Raw genomic sequence first — 23,501 nt, forward strand, 5'->3', positions numbered from 1 at the left:
CATCTTTCATTTAAATACACGATGAAGGTGAAAAGAGCTCAGCAATGTGTGTGTTTGTGTGTGTATGTGTGTGTGTGTGTGTGTGAGAGAGAGAGAGAGAGAGAGAGAGAGAGAGAGAGAGAGAGAGAGCAAGCAACAGCACTGATGTGAATGGCAGGCTTGTAGGGATGAAATGGTGCACTATGTATAGCTGCTGATCTCTTTGCCCAGTGCTTGATTGCTCCTCTTAATGACTGTTGCTGTCTGTAGTCCACATTAGTGCTGCTCCAACAGGCACTTTCACATTCTCTCTGAGATAAACAAGACAGGGAAGGAAGAATTATAAATGTAGACTATATTTGGACATAAATAAAATGGGGTACGAAGCCATAGCTAAATTTCCTGATATACAGTATGGACTTTATGCCTCACCCAGTGCATTACTGTCTTACAGTTTGTTTCAAATCTGACAGCAGAAATATGTTATTAGCAAAAATGGGATTTTTTCAAGTTTTAGATCAAGCGCTTAAACTTAGACGCAGGTGAGCGACGAGGTTAAAAGAGCAGCTCTCATTATACTTCAAAGATGAATTACTGCTGAAGTGTTTATTGTCTGAAGCACTCGTTTCGTATGTTCTTTTCCATAGGCACTTGCTTTAACACTGATCTGCAGAGCATCAATTTTAAAGCTGCTATCATCTCTTCCACTGATCCTCATGACTATTATGAACTTATTCTTGTCTTGTGCATGGAATGTGAGCTCTAATCATTCTACCAGATTCGCAGAAAGTTCCATAAACACCTCAGTTTTCTAAATGAAGTGCCGTCATCAACTTCAAGGCTCAGGTTGTGTTTTTGTGCCACTCGAACGATTTTGTATACATTAGCATTAATCAAGCTCACTCTGTCAGATTAATACGTTTGTTAAGAATATGTCCATAAATATTTCATTAGGCATTTTGCATTAGGGATTACTGTAATCTAATAGGTTTCTTTGCTGTTATGAAACAAATTGTCACATGCCTTTCTTCTTTTTTCTCAGCTCAACAAACAGCAGCTGCAGGCAGTGAAGGAGAGATTTCAGGCCTTCCTGAAAGGAGAGACGCAGATTGTAGCTGACGAAGCTTTCTGCAATGCCGTGCGCAGTTACTACGAGGCAAGACTCTGTATTGTTCAACACCCTGCTTCAATAAGGGCAACATTATTTAATAAATTCACATGCATTTTCAGGCATCGCTATAACGATGGATTTTGAATGTACTTGCAACATTCTCTTGCTAAATATATTCTAGGATGTTATATCATTTTGTTTGATATATATTTTTTAGTCGTGACCATTTTCATGATTTAACATTCCGTTACTTAATTTTTTGTGGGCTATTATATGATTTCATTCGTTGATCAATAGCACATCCAGGCCAATCAGAGGATAAAAGCAATATGGAAAATAGATACGTACAACATAAGGCTTATTTCTGTTATAGCCCTCTAGTGAGATCTAGTGAGGTTTGCTCATCTTATAAGGCAAATGGTAATTGCAGACTGGATGAATTTAAGGTCTGCTGCATTATACATACAAAAATAGTATAAAGTGTAATATAGGGGAATTATCACTGGTGCAGCCATCATCAGTGCGAGTATCTTCAACAGAAACTGACACGATGTGGTGGAAATTCAGCCTGGATAGATATGAATGGCTCTCATAATAACTTGTGCCACACTTTGGGGCGACATGGTGTGGGTAGCATTTTCAGTAAAACTGAAAAATGCTCCCTGCTCTTTTCACGGTTTCACAGAGTTCACGGTAAGGCCAAGTACCATGTGTATGAGGAGGAAGGTGGTGTCCTGACTGGTCTGCTTTCTGAGAGGAGACAATAAGAGGAGACAAGATAGTGACACTTCACAGGGGCTGAAGTTTAGACTTCTTTATTGGAAAGACTGCCCTCAGAAAGCAAACCAAGGGCATACAATTTAGTGCTGCACAGTTTCCCTTGAAAGGAATCAGTCCTGTGGAGGCTTGGCTTGGCATGATAACTTTATGAACTGGGGTTCTCTTGAATCTAGAATTAAGTGAAATCTGTCATAGCATGCAAATAAGATGTGAAACTTTTGTTTGTTTTTTTGTTTTGTTTTGTTATGGCCAAAGGTTATTGAACACCTGCCCAACACACTTATATGTGGGGCTTTCCCAAAGTTAGTGTGTTACATAGTCTGTCATTGTATGCTGTAGCAATACAATTTCGCTAGTTCAAAGATATTCGGCACAAAAATGGTTGGAGCTGAGAGTCCTGCTCACATCTCATATCTCAAGACCTTGGGGATGAACTGGAATGGCAGCTGTGGAAAGAGGAAAAGCTCTCTCTGAAGTGCTTTTCTGGAGGTTTTTCCTCATTAAAGAGACAGAGAACACCCTGTCTGTGGCTACTTTTCCTGCTTTTGTAAGGCAAGGAGGACCGTTCTGCTCATTAGAACATATAATCGAATTGCAGTGTTGTGTAGATGGTTCATTGGGTTTTGGCGGTTTTGAAACCTGTGCTCTCCTATTCAGAGCTTCTTTGGCTTGAGCCCCAACAAACAGGGCAGATTTTGCCTTGAACATTGCCTTGAAATCAGTTTGATAGAGAGTTGCGAAATATCCTTGGCTAGATGTCACGCTGCTAGGAGCAAGATGGCATGATCAACATTGGAGTGATTGCAGGCTGACCCAGACTTATTTTAAGATGTTGCTTAGTCCAGAGTTGAGCATAATGGATCATCTCCTTGATCTTTATCGGCTTGGAATGGACCCAGCTGTAGACATCACATGTACATGTTTATCAAATAATAAAAAAAAAAAAATTAAGATTATAAGTAAATATGATATAAGGAGAGGTTTGTTGAAGATTATGAGCCTCTCAATCACTGGTTTCAGTTCCTTAATCACTGACTTTAGTTGAGCCATGTACACTGTCTAATCATTAATTGGCCTTGTTATGCTTATGAGGTGATACCTGGCAGCGGTGTTTGTGCTCAGTGAGGTGTTTAGTTTGTATGATTGGAATGACTTGTCTCCATACCAGGGTCTAAATCTGCCAGATGACTGCTCATGTGTCTACATCAACATTGCTTGGCCAGGGATATTTGAGTCACTGAATTTTTTGCATGTTGCCAAGGCAGTGAGCACATAGCTGGCAGCACAAGATTCAGACACCAGCTGCACAAGCACGAGGCTTGCAGTATGGCTAATCATTTTGTGTATGGCAAAGAAATGTGGAAAACTTCCCTAAGTGAAGAGAATGTGTGGTCGGTTGTGTAGAGGTAATCCATCTCCAGCCCCAAAACTGCTTATTAGTGGAAATTTATTTCACAATGAACAGCAAAGAGCAAGAAACTCACCCAACCACTCTACTTGTACACTAGTCAAATATAGACCACATAGTGATTAACAGCACATAAACTGTGTAAACAGAAGGAAAAATACTATCTAATCAATATTATTGTGTTTGACTTTGTTTGACCTTTAACACAGTATTGGTTCTCCTATGAGGTATGTTGTTCTAAACATCTTGGAGAACTACCCACATTGGCAGTTGCTTCAGTCTTTTCATTTAATACCCCACTGACATCATCATCATCATCATCATCATCATCAACATCACCAACTTGATGATGTTGAGATAAGGGCTTCATGGGGGCCATACCAGCTCTTCCAGGACTTTTTATTCTTCTTTTTGCTGAAGATAGTTCTTTATGACTTTGGCTGTATGCTTGGGGTTGTTGTTATGCAGGAGAATAAATTTGTGACACATCACACAGCTCCCTGAAGGTATGGCATGATGATAAGTATCTGCCTATACTTCTTTGCATTGAGAAGACCATTAATTTCAACCAAGTCCCATTTGCAGAAATGTAGCCCAAATCTTATAAGGAATCGCTACCATTTTTTCACTGGTGCCTGTAGACACTCTTTCTCCCTATCCCTTCGGTAAATACATTGCCTTCCGTCAGAGCCAGATTATATAATAACAGCTACGCTTTTGAGCATAGTTGAGTTGTTTGCCCTTATTTTTAAGTTGGTGGTAGGGCTTTTTAGATGGGTGTACCAAGGTCCAAATTGGTTTCTACCACCTGTGAGATAATGGTGCTGCCGAATATATTCCAATTGGAAAGAAATGTCAGCATGATGACTTACATCTGTTTCCTTGACCAATCCCTGCACCTACGATCCTCAGCTCTGCTCATGTCTTTGTGCTTCTACAGAAGAGCTTGGAAAGCACATCGGCAAACACTTAACATGGCTGCCTGTGAGAGACCTTGTCAGAAGCACACTTGGACATTTTTCTGTTGGAACATTAGGGGGCGTTCCTGCAGTTGCATCTTGTGAATTGTGTTTTTGTTTACGTTTTGTGTTCACGTGTCTGCTACGCCCTAGTCTTAATTCCTTTCTGCCTCGGCACACCTGTCCCTTACTGTATGTGTCTAATTGTCTTTCCTATTTATATTTGCTGCGTTAAATTTGGCAACATGGAATCCTTGTCGTTGTGATGTCTTCGGTTTTGTAATTGGCGTTGTAATTTTTGAGTTTCGGGTTCTTTCCCTTACCCCTAGTTTTTTTTCTCCAGTGTTTTCCAGTTTGTGTTTTTTTTTTTTTTTGCCAATAAATTGTGTCTTTTAACTATCCCTGCCTTTGGGTGTGGATTTTTATCTGTAAAGACATCCCGCTCACTGACAGACCTTCCTGATGCTGTAAGAGCACCTTGGGTGTTGTTGCTGTGCTCAGCCTTGCCATGGTGTAAGATTTTTTAGATTAAACTTGTCTTCAGCAACCTCAGTACATTAGCAGAGCATGGCTGTTTCTCACCAGTTTTATTTCACCTACACAGCTGTTGCTGTTTTAGGTATTGATTGTGTTTCAATCTACATACTATATTGTTGATCCTTAGCACCTTTTTGGTGTAATTGTTTAATCATGCTCTGGACTATATGCCTACAAAATCTCTTATTATGCGCAAGTGTACACAAGAGAATTGAGTCATAAATGCAGTTTAGATTTTATTGATTAGATTTTCTACTGTTTACACACCTTGTATGTTGTAATACTTAAATATAAATTATTAATCTTTTTATTTTTAAAAGTATACTAATATCATATGCATGCACATTACTGTACATATATAAAATATAAATCCATCTACTGTAATGGTTTGTGTGGGATGCATAACAAGACGATTCCCTAGTCTGCCTATGCAGATTTAAGACACACTCTGTCTCCTTTGTTATATCTTTTCTGTTCTCTCTCTCTCTCTCTCTCTCTCTCTCTCTCTCTCTCTCTCTCTCTCTCTCTCGCTCTCTCTATCTCTCGCGCTCTCTCTCTCAGTGGCACTTATATAAAGTTAAAAAGTTTTTTGGTCCTTCTACTATGTGTTGCAAATATTATATCTAGATACATGCTGGCTGTTGGAAAGTACATTTATTAGTGACATGTCCTTCCAGTGTATATATTATATTTACTGTGTGTATGTGATTTTATATCTGAACTGAAACCGACCTATGTAACATAGGAAGGAAACAAGGAAAACAACAGCTGATAACTGAAACATTCTGAGAGCTGTGGTAAAAGAAAAGAAAAAAAAACCAACAACCTCCACAGGACAGGTATCACAATCAATTGTTTTAAGAAGAATAGAAATATAGAGAGAATCCTCAAATGTTTTGGAACAAAGTCTAATCTCAGCCAAAGTGATGGAAAGTCCAAAGTGTGATGAAAGAAAGGATTTGCTTGTGAAACATGAAATCATGCTCATCCTTCAAGCATGGTGGAGGTAGTGTCATGGTCTGGGTTTGCATGGCTGCTTCTGGAACAGGCTCACTAATGATGATGCTGATGTAACTCGTGATGATGTTAGCAGCAGAATGAATTCAAAAGTCTATAGAAACATTCTGTCTGCCAGTTTACAGAGCAATACATCCAGTGTAATTGGGAGGATCATGCAGCAAGACAGTGATCCGAAACACATTGCCAACACAACAAAGGACTTCGTCAAGGGAATGTAGTTGGTTTTTGACTGGCCAAGTCAATCACCAGACCTTAATCCAATTGAGCAGCAATTCAGACTGAAGAGATAAACCCCCAAAAAATACTAAGACATACAACAACCGAAAGAAGCTGTGGTAAAAGCATCTTTGCGCATGTCAGTGGGTCAATAGCTTGATGCAGTTATTGGAAGCAAGAATATGCAACCACATGTTCAATGTTATTTTTTACTTCCTTACGTTACAGATGTTATTTACAATAAGGCTGTCTGTTCTGTCGATGTAACATAATGTGTGTATTGTCGAGTGATGAGCAGATATTACAGATCATGTAGTTGTAAATATCAGAAATTGAAAGCTGAAATTCTGGTCTATTATCCCATATTCATCTATTCTCAAACCCAAATGTCTTATGTGTATAACAAAATAAACACAATCACATTAACACAATAATGTCTCTGCTAAATTAGATTATTTTAATTATGCACACAGATGTGCTGTGTGCTTGCTGTTTCAGAGAGCATAGATTTATGCCTTGAGATGAATTAGCCAGTGTTGGGCAGAGCTGAAAATATGCATGTAGGTGTGAAATCATCAACCCTGAAAGAAAGAATAAGTATCTAGCAGCAGAGATTTACTATCTACACTAAAGAAAATTATAGTCCATCTGATGTAAATTTCCTGCAGCTCACATATTCATGGGGTTTGCCTCTTTTTATCTAGTGACTTACACATTCGTCTGTTTACAGACTAGTGTTTCATATTTGCATGCTGTTACCCTTTAGGAGAGTTCTGAAGTATTTTGCTCAAAAGGAAATCCTCAGTAAGGTCCAAACAGTAGGAAGTTTTTCCTTAATATGAAATTAATGCACAGCCACAACCATTTTAGCAATAATCCCCCTCGACCCTGTCTCTTGCTCTCTCTCACTCTCTCTTTTTTCACACACACACACACACACATAACATCAGAACACTTATGAGGACAAGCCAGGTTACCAAGCAACCTGTTGGGTTTAAGAGCTAAGAATGGAAGTGTGGTCTCTTGAGTTTGGCTACAACCTTTAGGAGTAAGAGTTTTATTGCGATCCATTCATGTATCTGAGGTTTAAAATATTGGTTGTTGGCTTAAGGTCAGGATTCTGACAGTTGATGTTCTCGGTACTAGTTTAAATGGAACAGCGTGCAACCTTGTCATAACCTTCAGCAGCTTTAGTCAAGTAGAAGCTCATCTTGCCGTAGGTGCATTCATCGATTAGGACATCGGTTTGTGAACGAAAGCCGCAGTATTCAGCCTTGAAGAAATCCCCCTACTGCAGTGGTGTTTTATTTGGTTTCAGACACATAAGCAAAGATTCATGGGCTCTTGCAAAAATCCAGAGTACAGTTTGAGGTTTGGTTATTTACTGTGAAGAAATTCTTGCTGCAATTTAGTGTGCTGATGCCTAACAGTGAAACAAAGCCAGCTACTCAGGAAATGAAATAGAAGTAAGAACAGAACGCAGGCAATGCCACTTCGCACCTAATTGTTTCTTTTAATTGGATTGAATTCAGATAAGATGCCAAATGCCTTCAAAATTCAAATCAAATATGCGCCTTGTTAGTTGGATTGAAATCTAATTGTAATATGCAAAGCCCTGTGTTCCACATGACCAGTTGTGTTTTGTGAAATATTTCTGATTTTGCCTGTTCTTCATTATTTTAATTTCTAAAAATGTGCAAAGCTAATCATTTATTAAGCAGCTTGTTTCTGGTGAATGGCAACCATGCATATCTTTTGATATGCATACGATTACCATAGGGAGTGCTTTCAATCATGTGTGATCGTTAAATATATTTGAAAAGATTACGGTAGCTTGGTGATATTGTGAAGTGCATTTATGCTTGTGTATCATACTGTATATATACTTATCTTATACATTTATATCTTGTATCTCATGCTCTGAGACATGATTTGTGTGATCTTGGGTGTACACTTGGCTTGTGTGAACTGTCTGTGAAATTGTAGATGTGCATAAAAAGCACAGCAATGATGTGTTTCAGAATCTTTTTGAATAATAATATTGTAAGATCTGTCAAATAGACATCACTGATTACAGAGGCATTGTGTGTAGATGAAGGAGCTGCCATTTTCAGCCTTTTGCAAGTATTTAACATGCCAATATGTCACAGTCTGTTATCACAGTTTGTGCCTTCATAACGTGCATTGTCATGGCATACAGTACAGCAAGACTTCTTGTGGATTGTTCCTCCGTGGTTATACCGACAAAAGCTTCCTGGGCTTTAGGGAATTTTTTTCACAGCCTTTATCACAATTACAAAAAAAATCAACATGTAGGGAAAAACACTTTAATTACCCAAATGCCATTTGGAAATGAAAAGATGCCAAACAATTCAAAGCCAAACGTCACCTCTTGAAAAGAAAATTACTTTTTTATGGAGGAAAAAGTAAATTACCTCTTGCTTCTGCTTGTGGCTTTTTAAATTATAATGCATTGTCTCAGTCAAATTAGCCCCCAGCACTGAATTACTGTGTGTGGGGGGAAAAACTAGCCAATCAAATCCACATTGGGTTGACCGACAGCTCCTGCAGGTTGAGCTTGCATTATTTTAGTGACATTTATAAAAATGACTTTAGGCTGGCAGAGTTGAGGCACAGTACAGTGTGAGAGAAATTACAGGCAACTAGTAAAGATATTGGTAAAGATATTGCTTTCACTGTTGACTAAAATATTGGTATTTCTGAGTTGGGTTTTTTTTGTCACCTTTATTACTGTAAAATGCCAGGGCTGATGTTTAGATCGATATATAAATGAATAACTAATGAATCTTTTTAAGTACGATCTGTAGTATGGTCATCTTCTTTCTAAAAATTTCCTAACCTTTTCAGAATATGCATTATTTATTATGGTTTTTATTGTGTTTAATGGCATTTTAGCAGCTTATGCAATATTTATACATATTACCTTACTCACACAGGTCAAATAATGATCTGTAACTTTTGCACCTGCCATTTCAAAGTGCATTGATTTATGCCTTGGTCTTGAGAAAAATCGGGCAGTGATGTGTGGAGTCAAAACGAACGTCTCCATATGCAAACCTTGTTGTCTTTATGTGGTGAATATAACAGTAGCTAAGATCTACAGCCCATCGGAAGAAGCCACTGATCTGAAATTTTGATGGATGATTTTGTAGATTTTACATGAATACAACCTCATATTAATACCCCACATAGACAATTACCAAAGGGGTTACCAAAGGAAACAATAGAAAATGCTGTTTCTCAAGCCACATTATTTACAGCTGTACAGGCCTTAAAACAACATGGCAAAAATAATTTATTCTGATAATTAACTATATAATTGATAGTACTAAGTTAATTAGTACTGGTACTGGAAATGTAGTCAGTACCTTGGTCTGTGCATGTCTTTTTTCTACACGAAGGCTACAGAGCACATGATAGGCACTTGAAGATTGCTTGCTGATGCTGTGGATGGCAACACATGGACCGTCTGGAGATACATTGCTGTGGATGGGACCACTTAGAAATTATGGAGATTGCTTTGGACTGCAATTGCCATGAACAGTTTTTCACTCAAGTCTCAACAAGATAGACTTCATATTGTAACTAGAATGAATCACCTGCTCAGGCAATTGTACTTTTTGGACAGACAATGCACAGTTATAGAAGTGAAGATGGGGATGTGTTCCCTTTTGATTCTGGTTCTTTTTAAGATTTCTACATAATTCGTCTCCGGAAGCTTTTTCTTGGCGCTGTTGCCTCTGGCTTGTTAATTAGTGATGCATTTAAATTTCAGTTCATGTCCTGATTTTATATATTCCCATAAAGCTTCTGTCACATTGGTTTTGGATTTTGTTTCATGTTCTGGTTTTATGTCTTTTATTTTGTAAAATAAAACCAGAGCTTTCAGCCAAGATGATTGCAGAGGCAGAACCTGCAGCAGTCATTTACATTGTTCCAGAGTCTCCAGCCTTTAATGGGGTTATCCCAGAGTGTTCAGTAACCTCGGACGCCATATCAGGGCCTCCAGTCATCATGAGTGTGGTGTACGAAGTTGTCAAGGTTTCTCATAGGTGAAAGAAAGTGTTGTCCAGTCTGGAGGATGGAGGGTGCCCCACTTGTCAGTACGTGCTGCCGGTTTCCCCAATCCAAGGCCCACCATGGTTCCACATCCCAGTTCTACCATTGCCCATTTGCCACATGGTCCAGGTCCACCACTGCTCCTTCATCCAAGACTACCGCTATTGCATGGCCCAGGCCCACCGTTGCATGAGGATCCAGCTTCAGTCCCGCTTGTTTTGGGTGGAGGATTCTTAAAAGGCGTCAGGATCCGCCCTTAGAGTGGGTAATTGTCACGTTGGTTTCGGCTTTTGTTCTAGTTTTCATGTCTTTTTTTTTATTTTGTAACCCATTTCATATCGTTTGTGTCTTGCATCCCTTGCCCTCATGTTCTCTGGCCTAGTGTATGTGTCATGTTGTGACTGATTGTTGTTAGTTATGTGTTCCTGTTCTCATTTGTTATTGGTTCCTTGTATGTATTTAACCCTAAGTGTTTGCCATGTCATTTGTCGGTTGTTGTCTTTAAAGGCTGTTTTTTGCGCTCGTGATTCTCGTCCTGCTTTGTCATTGCCCTTCCCTGGATTACTTTGTGTTTTTGTGATAATTAAAATCTTCTACCTGCACATGGATCATCTTTCAACACGTTACAGCTTCCATGTCCATTATAAAAAGGACTATACAAATAAAATTGAATCAAATGAAATTTTCTGTACATTTACATTCTCCTTAGCTTGCCACACTTCCATCTATATGCTTTTGTGTCCATTTGTTTTAACACGATAACATGTGTTTGAACACTGACAAAGTGAATGGTTCTCAGCTAATGGATTGTTTAAAAAAATCTCGTCTTCCAAATGGCAACTATTGGTGAAAGCAGGTGGTTAGTGGACAAGCTTATTAACCGAAAATACCAGACTATCTACTGTAGTTTGGTTCGTGAGACTCCCTGTGCCACCGTAGTCCGTTCTCAGTAACCGTTTGCTTCATTCCTTCTGCCCTTCATCAGTCGTCTTCTCTGTCAGAGGGGTATATTTATATTTACTGCCTGGAGATTCCCATTTGGATTAATGTGTGTTCGATGGCTTTGGTTTGACACATCCATTACAATCAGTCCTTTTCTTTTTCTTGGTCTTGTACATTGCAGTCTGATTTACCCTTCATAGGTGTTGACCATGAACATAGTGAATAAAAACAGCCTTGCAGATTGGACAGTGTGGAAAATGGACCAAGCTTCGCCTCTGAAAACTTCTTTTATTTTCAACATATCCGAAACTGCTGTCATGGGTCTGCGCATTTCTATTCAATGTACCCTAGCTTTAACAGTTATTTTTTTCTGCAGAGCTCCGACCTCGTGGTTTATCATTAGTTCCACTTGTATTGAGTGATTTTTCTGAATAGATTCTGCTGTTCAATTTGTCAGTGTGTGAAAGCCTGAGCAGATGAGAGGTTTGCCACAGTGCTTAAAGTGAAAAAACATTTGTTTCTTTTAGTCCAGACTGAGGTGAACAGAATCAGATTTATTTTGCTGTGTCAGATAGTCAACGTAGGGTCAAAAACAAGAGCGCTGATTTTTTATTTTTAAAAAATAAAATCAGTCTCAAATTTCCTTCTGCAGGATTGATAAAATTGAGATGAAATGGCTCAATTGATGGTTAGGAAAGTGGAATATAAGATCAAGATTAAGTTACCATGCTGTAGTGTTTTTTTTACAGCCCTTGTGCTTAAAGTGAATTTGAGCTGTTCAAACTTTTTATTGCATATTTGATCTGAGACTTGGGGAGCTATGATTCGATCTGTCAGCAGAGATGAAAGAGGGATTCAAAAATATCTGTGTACTTCTGTATTGGAGTATAGGCCTGTATTATTCTGGAGAAGCCAATAGATTATGTATATACATATCTATACTTTTTTTTTATCTCATTTTATTCATCTGAGCAGTTGAGGGTTAAAAGCCTTGCTCAGTGTCAGCCTGGTGGAAGTGGGAATCGAACTCACAACCTTCCTTTTGGTAGTCCAGCACTAGGCTACCATATCCCTCTTTATGAATCAGGTCAGAGAAGGACTAGACTGGTTAGAGCTGACAAACTTTATATCCAGTCTTTACAATCATGGTGAGCAGAAAACTATCTCAAAACAACCACAACATCAGAAGAGCACATCAGGTTTCATTCCCGTCAGACAAGAACATGAGGCTACAGTGAGCACAAGTTTACTGGAAGATTTGAAGTCTAAAGATGGTTAAGGATTGGAAACAACATTGTCTGGCCTTTTTTAATTACGTTTTGGTGATCCTGTGTCGAATGTCACCTCAGAATCCTGTTCTTGGTGACAGGAATGGAAACAGATGAGGTCTTCTGCCGTCATAGTCCATCAAAGCAGCCAAAGCAACAGTGAAGACATGATATTATCGACACAATTGTACTATTTAAAGGATTTTTGAATTTAAATGAATTAATTATTAATATTAACTGTGTTAACCTTCCCATTTTCTTTATTTACCTTATCTCAAAAGAAGTGGTAAACAGTAACTGATGACCTGCTTCATTAATACACACTGTTCTGTATAAGAGTCTGTTTTCTTCCTGACATTGTCTGCCGGAAACTTTGTCTTTTTCCAGTCACGACCGCCAACTGGTTTTTAACTCTGCTCTCTAGAGTTAATTTGTTTAATATTAGCTTTCAGTGCACAATCTAATGCTCTGAGCAGCCCTCTATCTTATTAAACTCTTAACCGAGGAGTACAAGCTGCTATGCACACTGTTGCTTGTAAATAATTGAGTAAGAATTTAATCCACCAATTAAGCCAAACAGCAGGGTGAGAGGAAATCACATGGTGGCCAATTCATTAGTGATAAGGCCTGACATTTGTGCTGGCACAAATTGAAGACATTAAATGCCAAGCTATGGTGCTTATTATAGTGACTGCTATATGCTATAAAATAAGAGTATTACTACTAATATAGTTGAATTACCTACCTGAAGCTTTGGTACAGTATACATATTATGCTGAAGCAAGGAACCAACAATCATGAAGTTCCTTACCTTTTTTCCTTGTACATTTACCTGCTTTGTGCTTCTTAGTGAAAGTTGTGCAGTCATGGAAAATCCTCGGAAGCAGCGGTATGACTTTTTTAAAGCGATCTCCTCGAGCATTCTCCCAGAAGATTTATTTTTTTTTTGTTGTTTGTTCTGTTCCCCATACATCATGGATGAAATCCAAATCTGTATGTCAGGTATAAACCAAAGAATGATGCACTGTTGAGGCTCTTACAGAGATGCTTCAAAGTGCGATGAATATGAAGGTGGTGAAAAAAACAGACTTTATTGTACACATGTACTGCACAAAGAAATTAGTTTCTTTTTATACATTGTTCTATAAGGAGCTGAAGTCAAAGCAGCAACAATGCAGGTCAGAGGTTTAAACGCCAAATTGAGGCAGTTTAGCAGTGCTGGGATATCAAAATTCGCCTCATTCACCTCAGTCTTGTTCATTAGGGATAAATACAAACACATATAAATATATCTAATATTAATCTTGAACTTTGTATAATATTAATATTTGTACTATATTTCCTTTGTTCTGTAAAGCTGCTTTCAATGAAAATTCTTAAAAGCGATATACAAATAAAATTGAACTGAAAAAAATGTAATTGTTTCGGACAACATCATCGGGTGCTGAATGAATAAGGTATCTAATCTGAAATAGCCTTGTAGTTAGGGAAAGAAAACGTATCTATATTAGATACATGTATACAGTATAAGAGATGTTTTTAAATGCATGTAATAACCACAGCAAGCTGAACCCGAGGACCTGCTACTTTTTTCTTATGTGTTATTAGCAAAATGTGCTGCCGTTTTGAATCACAATGGCCATATCACTAAAAATAACCAGGCATATAATTATCCATGCTTGTGATCATCAAGTCAGGAAAAATGCTATTTATTCTTCTGAACTGTGTCACATGCATGTACAAGAGTGATCTTGTCTGGTTTGCTCTCTAGCTCCACATCTTTGCAGGCTGTAAGTATTTCTGGAGTCATGTAACAGCATTAATGTAACTTATTCACAACCGATGCACACGAATATATAATAATTAGACGCTGATCAATAAGACTTGAATAACTGAACATGGAGATTTTTGCCTGTTTGAAGATGGCTGAAATACCGTCACTGTTTATTACAGTAAACTTATTTATTTTAATGTTTAATGTAGTTTAACGGTGCCATAAAGTAAAGACGTCCACCAAATAAGCGGAATGGTGGAATGGCTAATAAATTTTTTATTTAAAAAATATTATTAATATATTTTTATTATAATTATTACAAGTTTAGTGTAATCTCAGTGACGCAGCTCCAACAATTATGCATGTTGTGTTTATGTATGTTTTACCTACTGTATAGATCTTTGTTATTGCACAAATTCTCGCAGACTGAGAGTGTGTAAGAGCTAACGCTTGCTCCTGTGCAACTGAGCATGCTCAAATGCAAACGTAAAGACCACCGTTATCAGTGCTCCCAGTCATCAGAGAGAGTGGGACTAAGCCATCCTTTCACACGGTGAGAGCAGCATCAGTTTGCTCTCCTGGACTCCCAGATGGCGGAGCAGGAAATCAAACTCTGGGTTTGCAGGGGGTCAGTGGGTCCCTGTAGAGCTGCAATATGCCCTGATTCTGTGTCTGTCTGATAGTTTTGACACCGTGACCTTTTTTCTGCATTGTGAAGTATTACATCTGCCTCGGCGGAGCACTGTTATTTTAAAATAACAATCAATAACAGGTTTCAGATTCGAAACTAGATCCAGCAAAGAAACATCCAATCTTTCATATCAGGCATCAGGATATTTCGCTGTTATCTGGAAAAAAAGGTCTATATCTCACTTGTGCTCTCTAGTGTGTAAATCTCTGCTCAAGAAGACTAACTAATGTAAACTTAATTCAAGGAGGGTTAAATCATTTAATCTGAGATGTGTAACTACTCTTTTATATACAGATTACACTGTCAGTTTCAGATACCTATGTAGTTCACAAGAAATATTAGGAATAAACATAGAAAAAAATATAACAGGCAAAGATAAGTCTAAATATTAAGACCAGGCATCGAATAAAGAAGATCGCTGTAAAAAAGGAGGACATGCTGCAGTGGTTCACACGGTGTTCATATCTGTTCATTTTTCTCTATGTATTCTTTTCATGCTGTGCATCGCTTTATTAGAGCCAGCACCCAGAGATGGATAAGTGACAAATCTGGTATGACTCAAGGTGCAGTGTGCCATATTCTCCCTAGCTGGCCATCATCAGTCTACCGATGATACACTCACTCACACAATGCTCACATATAATATATTTTATCGCCAGTAGCAAGTCAAACAATACCTTCTACCTCCGTGAAAGTCTTGTTTCACAGTTTATTTACCATTTCAGATGAATTTTAGGTTTTTTCGGTGTTTACACCCCCCCCTCTCGGGGTCAGTCTTTTGTCTAACTCGCTTGATTCTGTCGAACCCAAGTGCATTTGTTTTCATCCTCATCATCACAAACATGCATGGAGAACACAATGCTTCGCATCATTTTTTAGTTTTTTTTATTATTTTGGTGCTGTAAGGCACCTCATCTCTTCTGTGATCCCCTGCCATTCATGGTACACGTGTGTTGTGGAAACTAATAATGTCTAAATCTCATGCACATGGTACAAGTTGCGTTCTCGTTCCCGGGAATCATAGCACAATTCCAGTGCAAACGGAACTCACATCACCTTCTACAGGGAGTCCCAGGTTCGGTACCTCGATGTGGTTCCTGATCCACATGACGGCTTTCCTATTACCCGTGTGAATGCTCCTTATACAGAGTTGTGATGGTCACCACATGCAAATCAGCTGGGTCATGCATGCGCTGGGGGAATTTGCAGGGGAATTTGCAGCAAGAAAAACACGGAACATTTTTTACGTTCACACAACATATAAACCAAAACAGTGAAAAATGAGGATATTTGTATTTAACTCATAAAAGCCTCTCAGGCAGCAGTTACATCTAAAGTCTGAATACTAGATAAGGATTTCTGTATTCAAGCTTTACTAATTGTTGCTTAATTGTGCCAACTGAATATGGCCCTACATAAGTAATAGTAGGTTATTTTTTATTATATTAACCATGTCCCAAGCTTAGAAATGACAGAACATGTATAGTAGTGTAGTTGTAGGTAAGTTGCATAGCGAGGGAATATATGGAATTGAGATAATGGTGCAGGACCTTGCATGTACACATAATGAGAAAGGAGCAATGTGAAATCTTGTTCTTGGTCATTACTGCTGCTTGTTTCTAATTAGCCGAGACACTTCAACAGGGAGAGACGAAGTGATTAATTCTCCCTGCAGGATAAATAATTATGATCCCGCTTTCACACCGCATGTGCTGGACACTAAAGAAAATGCATCTTTAAAAAAAATAAATAAATAAAACCTTGGGGGAATGATTGTGTAGCTCTCAGCTATATGTTTCTGGGCAAACTCTTACTGCTGTCTGGGCCACATCATACACTGACAATGATTCTGCTATAGAACATGTTTATGTTTCAGTTATGTTCACTTTCCAACTTAATTTACATGGTTATTACTTTAGCATTTGACTTAAATGTTAAAATACGGTTCACATTCAGACAGATTGTAAATAATTCACGTTAATGGAGCCCGAATGCATTTGCTCCTGGTGCGAGCTGCTACCTTTCTTCATGCTGCACACAAGTCCTTATGGGTTTAGTATGAACATATTTCTGTCATTTTCTTGGCAAAGCAGTTAAATCGACTTTGTTCCACCCCATTACCTGCTGGAAGAAGATGAGAATCATCCCCATCTGCTGATCCTCTGATGATTCATTATGTTTTGTAGATCAAAAATGGCACTAATAATGAAAGAAACAATAAATACCAATACAGTTAATCTGAAATTATAACACATCAGGGATAGTGGCACATTTCCTTTTGACTAATGCAGTCCCTTTCTTACTTCAGTCTTTTATAGTTAAAGAAAAAAAAAATGTTTTGGTCTAAGATTTTAGAGATGAGATTACATATAGTACACGTCAACCATGACGTTAGAGATATTAATGTTTTTACACATAAATAAAACGAACCCCTTTATTTCTTCCATCCAGGGTTTTCTGAAGAGCGAGCGGGTGACGCGGATGGTGCAGAGTGGTGGCTGTTCAGCCAGCGATTTCCGTGAGGTGTTCAAGAAGAACATTGAACGCCGTGTACGCAGCCTGCCCGAGATCGACGGCCTAAGCAAAGAGACCGTGCTGAGCTCCTGGATCACCAAGTACGACGCCATTTTTAAGGGAGAGGAAGACCAGCGGCGGGCGCAAGGACGCATGCCCTTCAGCGCTGTGTCTGAGCTCATCCTCAGTAAGGAACAGCTTTACGAGATGTTCCAGCAGATCCTGGGCATCAAGAAATTTGAGCACCAACTGCTCTATAATGCTTGCCAGGTGGGTTTTTTTGCCACTGACAAAAAAAAAAATACTTTGCATTGGTACTGTATACAATCGTTTTAGATTTAATGTATTTTTTTTTGTATTATCTTATTTTTGTGGCTGAGTCCAAAAGTGTTTCCTTTTATTTTGAATATTTTACTCGACTAACAGTGTCATTGTGAGTTGTTGCTTCCTTTCAGCAACAACAGCACAACAACATCATTCACTCTCAGACGTTAGGGCACTTATAAACATCAGCAACAAGATTTCCTCCATCTTCCGTCCTATGTTCTATACATTTGAGTACAAAAGTTTGCACTAATGAAGAAATGTCTACTAATTATGTTGGCTTTGTAGAAGCCAACATTCTGTTTTCCTATTTAAGCTTCGACAAAAATTTATAAATAGTAACTTCTCCTAGGGCTTTCGAGCCACATGCACCCAATTCGGATATGTTGTAGACTTTGGTCTGAAGTTTGTTGCTATGACTTTTCTAAGCGATCCGAGTACCGGAATTCTGGTACCGGTTCTCAAAGTGGCCTTTTTTCCCCATAGACTCCCATTATAAACTTTGGAGGTTTATAACTTGGCAAGCTTTCGAACTAACTACACCAAACTATTTGCCTCCAAATATTTTGGCACCCTAGCTTTCTGTCCTCTTGCCTCCAAACGTAACACTGATCCTTATGTCCACTCGCCTTCAAAAAACACCGGCCTTTGCGAATACTTGTTTTGTCAAAGCCAACATCAAAGTTTGTCGTGACAAACTTTACAAATCTAGTGTAGAAATTGATTTTGTAGTAACAGGACATTTGGTGCCTTAATTCTCTTTAAGATAATTGTCCTTGTTTAAGTTTTCCTTGTTACTTGTCTTCCTACAGCTTTTAGATCCTCTCAGTAATACAAAATCTATTCTCTTATGAAAATACGCAAAACTTTGTATCTAAAAGCAATAATGTTTGCAATAAATGGTATTTTTAGGTTACATACAGGTCCATTATATTGTTTTATATCAACCTCCGTCCCCCACCACCACCACAAACACACACAGGACTGCATTGTTAAACTACTAGACACTCTATCTGGGTTTGCTCCTGTTATGTCTAACAGGATTGTAGGCGATCTTGGTCCAATCCCCCATGTAAAGCATTTTACTTTCCTCCTCTGCATGGTCAAGTTTATAGCTTTATTTCCTTTTCATAGAAAATAAATGTTCTGGTTTTCCACCCAAAAGCACACTTAAGAAAGAGTTATCCAAAAAATCTCATTGCTTCTCACGATTTTCCTCTACGTTGTTATATGTATTAGAATGCCTTTGAGTCTTCTGCCCTTTACCGTAATTACCTTAGGTCAGGTTGTAACACACTCAACTCTTTGAAGATGTTCCATAAAGGTCAGGGAAATGATCAGCTGCTTCATGGATGTTATCTGCCACAAGCCCTCCCAAAGTAAAGCAGTAGGGAAAGAGATTTAATGGGCGGTCTTGGGGTTCTACTACAGTTAATGCTAGCACAATTAGTACATTGGGAAATTAGTACAGTGTGGGCTACACATTAAGGACAGCCAGAAACTCTAAGAAAATTTTGCCATTTAGTTACAGTGGCTCAGACAGAGTACGTTTTCTAGGATAACGTGTGAATGAGTCAAAGACCTTACAAGACGTTTTTACCAGCATATACTTTTAATCAGAAAGTTTTTTGTACAGTTGAGGCTGAATGTTTACATAAACCTAGGCTAGACACAACCAGGCTCAGTTTGTCACATCTCCACCGACTTCACGTTCCCATACCTTTCATTAAGACATGTACGTTATTCAGCTAATGAAGTCTTTTTAAAACATCCGATCAGAAAGAGAGTTATTTTAGCTTTTCCTCACTATAACAGAATTCCTGTGGGCCAAAGTTTTACATACACCAAGTCTCCATAATATTCATGGAAATTCCAGATATGTATGTAATGATTTTAATGAGGCACTGATTGGCAGTTGGCAGTTTTCACATGGTATCAAACCCAAGCAACTTAGCCAAGACCTCAAGGAAAATATATCCTGTTGCTCTTCATGAGCAATTTCCAAACTACCGAAGGTGTTGCAGGCATCTGTACAGTTCTATAAGAATATTACATTTTTTTTAACAACATGACAACATGACAGATGACAACAAAGGAGTAATTTAAGGACTTGGAGGCATCAGGTATCAAATATGTACATGCACTATTAAGAGAGTTCCACATCTCTATTGCTATTAAAATGCCAGTCTGCAGTTTGCAGCTGATCATCAACCTTTTGGAGGAGAATTTTCTTGTCAGATGAAACAAAAATGGAAATGTTTGACCATGATAATCAGTGCTATGTATAGAGGCTCTTAATGTGAAGAACACTGTCCCAACTGTGAAGCATGGGGGTGGTAGCATCATGCCGTGGGTGTGTTGCAATGGAAAAGGGGCAGGTGCACTTAAAAATATGGATTGCATCACAATCGGATTGCACTCAAATGTGAAAATATTAATAGCATCATCGCAGAATGTTCTCACACGCTCTGTATCTGATTGTCCAGTATAGATGAGGTCAGCCAACCCATCAGCTAATTACTAAGCCTGAATTTAACGAGTTTTCACATATTGGCTTGAGCATGTAAGAGCGCCGCCAGGGTCACAGGGACAACTAAACAGTGGATTTGTTGGAAGAATCGTTATAAAGTAGTTATTTATATAATTGGCTAATCATCAGTTTAGTGCTGCTCAGTGTTCTTCATGATCAGGTGACCTTTTCACATTTATCAATGGTTTGTTTAGTGTTCTTTTAATGGTTGAGAGTTTTACAAGTACATTTTCAGTCCTTCATGCCCCTCAGCCAATGATTTTTTCCCCTTTCTCTTTGGTTTGTTTAATTCTGTGCTGTTTAAAGCCAAAGCAAATTTCACTCTGATTTAGAAGCTCTCTGGATCCAAGTTAGACACTTCTGGGTTGCTATCTAGCAATTGGTTTGCATAGATTTTTTTTCTGAAAACCACAACGTAGTTGTCCGTGATCATTTTCGCTGCTTTTATTTTTGTCTCGTTTTGTACTGGCAGTGAAAAAGGCACTTTCACTGACTGACATGTCCCTGTTTTAAGAGTAGATCAGGGGGAAAATTAGCTAGATCCATCGTGCATCTAAACGGAGAGCAGCATTTCATTGATACTGATGAATGAAAAACAAAAAATATCCACTTGTGTTTTTTTTTTAGAATAGCAATCAATAGTCTGTGCTGATTGTTATCCTGTTATTGCTATAGCCATATAAAATGTTTTTTTCTGTCTTCTGTATGAACATCATTAAGCATATGCTGTGTGTTTAACTGTTCCGTGTGCTCGAGCTGGAAAAGTTTCTATTCTATTACAATCTATAAATCTATTACATACACGTGAACAATGAAATACTATTTATTTAGTCTAATAGCTAGCATCTATTTTAGCTTTTAGACTAAATAAAGATGAGTCCTGGGAAGTCCAATGCTGAAAAGACAGTCAACAATTATTGCAAAATCCTACATTACTTAGGCATTTCCATATTCTGCTATTTTGTGGGGTTTGTTACCGTCTAGGAGGATCGGAAGCATTCACTAGGCATGTTATGAAGTGCTGCTGTGAGTAAAAATGGGATCCTTTCAGCAGTGCATCATCATTTGTCTGGGAACATCCATTTAAATATAAATGTTACTAAACATTAATATTTACATTTTTTTTTTTTTTTTTTGAGGAAAAGACAGCGGAGAGATGTTGCCCTCAGCATGTTGACTGTGTTATGGGCACTGACTATAAATTAAAGCATATTTCTTTTGTGAATTTTAGGCTTGTTTGTGTAGAAGCATGGGAGATGTATAGATTTCTTTTGAAGCTCAGTAAGACGGTGTTTAGTTCAGGATAATGACTTAAACTACTGGCAAAAAATATCAAATAAAATGAAATAAGGCATCTCCTATTCCTGTATGTTTACAACACATTATTTCCTCATTCCGTTTAATAATTTTTAATAATATTTTTATGTACAGTAGATACCATCATTCAGAAATAAGTGAAAGTGACGTGACATACAGCTAAGTATGGTGACCCATACTCAGAATTCGTTCTCTGCATTTAACACATCCAAAGTGCACACACACAGCAGTGAACACACACACCGTGAACACACACCCGGAACAGTGGGCAGCCATTTATACTGCGGCGCCCGGGAGCAGTTGGGGGGATTCGGTGCCTTGCTCAAGGGCACCTCAGTCGTGGCCGGCCCGAGACTCGAACCCACAACCTTCGGGTTACGAGTCAGACTCTCTAACCATTAGGCCACGACTGCCCCATAATAATCCATAATACAATCAGAACAATTTGTGTAATCTATATGTGCATCAGATAGTTACTACGGTGATGAGAATAGTTTCTTGAACGTTGTACTAGTAGACTTCAATCAGCAAATAGCAGAGATGGTGGACTCGAGTCATATGACTTGACTCGAGTCAGACTTAAGTCACAAATTTGAGACTTGCTTGACAAATATTAAAAAAGACTCGACTTGACTTTGACTTGACATTCATGACTTGAGACTTGACTCGGACTTGAGTTAAATGACTCAGAGATGGGGGACTCGACTTGACTCGAGTCAGAATTAAGTCGCAAATTTGAGACTTGCTTGACAAATATTAAAAAAAGACTCGACTTGACTTTGACTTGACATTCATGACTTACTTGTGACTTGCACATGTGACTTACTCCCACATCTGGCAAATAATAGTAATTCCTAGTCGTAATTTTCTCTCTATTGTTTTTATTTATGTTTTGTTATGTTTTAATTATGTTTTTATTACCACATAAGGCAGGAACATCGCCTGGCTGTCATTCCTTCCTCTTAGTTTGGAGAATGAGTCCATTGACCTTTACACAGTATTTTCACAAAGCGTTCGTATCATAAGTATGTTTTGACAAAAATGCCAGTTAGCAAAGTGTTCTCTTCAAAATGTAAAGTGTCCTCTATACACACAATAATAATAATAAAAATTTAAATCAGGACTTCTTCGTGAAAATCTCAAGATGCCCAAGAGAAATAGAAAGATGAGTAATAGAATAGATGAGTTGTTTTTTTTGTTTTTTTTTGTCATTGTGTAAATATATTTATTTATTTATTTATTTATTTATTTGAGTGTGAGTTTTATTTGAGCCATTGTGTTATTAATTATAGTCACTAAAATAGGCTTGTCTCAAGCTTTGTCACTAATGACTGCTGTCATTAGTGACTAATCAATAGCGACAGTGTAAGAAGCTGAATAAAGACTTCATGCTATACTCTGACATTTATATTGGCTTAGTCAAATTAACATACCGTCATCTCTCATCTTCTATGAATAATAACATTTGTAATACCCAGCCTGACTTATTGCTCTTTCTGATATCTGATTATCTTTGTTCTATTTCAGTAATTTGCTCTTCTTCTGATTTACTGACATTTCCACAAGTCAGTGTCAGATGTGTTTCCTGAATGTTTATCGTGTAAGATAAATAGCAAAATGGGGACCAATTGTAGAGCGAAGTCACTGAAATTGTGACTGAGTAAATGGCAGATAAGTGTAGGAACTGTGAGTGAGGCTGCTATATAGAGGCAGGGAGAAAAGTCTGAGAGGAGGATAAATGACAGGCACAGGGTAAGGATGGGTGGAAGGACGCTAATGGATAGAGATGGATGACAGAGGGAAAGACAAAACCGTTCAGCTGGATGTTTTTGGTGGAAGGGCCTTAAGAGTTGGCAGTGTTTGACTGCAGAAACTCTAGAATCACAGTAAAGGGTTGACTGAGTCACTGGAAAAATTGCACAGATAAAGAGATGAATACGAGATACACAGGACCAAAGAGTTCACAATAAGCCCACATGAGGAAGACTACTTCATAGCACGAGACTCGGTTCTAAGAGTCAAGCCAATATTTACGCACATGCTTATATAAG

The 23,501-nt window shown here is 38.2% G+C and overlaps 1 protein-coding gene across 3 annotated transcripts in view; it reads left to right on the forward strand.

The window, feature by feature from the left end:
* cadps2 (Ca++-dependent secretion activator 2) overlaps positions 1–23,501 on the forward strand; it is a 112,839-nt gene that overhangs the window by 22,237 nt on the left and 67,101 nt on the right. For all 3 annotated transcript variants that reach the window (XM_060887565.1, XM_060887563.1, XM_060887564.1), the window contains exons 2-3: positions 1,022–1,135; positions 17,217–17,549. In XM_060887565.1, the coding sequence (XP_060743548.1) occupies positions 1,022–1,135; positions 17,217–17,549 (447 nt within the window). The remainder of the gene's footprint in view (positions 1–1,021; positions 1,136–17,216; positions 17,550–23,501) is intronic.

This window comes from Tachysurus vachellii, chromosome 14 (genome assembly GCF_030014155.1).
Source record: "Tachysurus vachellii isolate PV-2020 chromosome 14, HZAU_Pvac_v1, whole genome shotgun sequence".
Taxonomy (NCBI): Eukaryota; Metazoa; Chordata; class Actinopteri; order Siluriformes; family Bagridae; genus Tachysurus; species Tachysurus vachellii.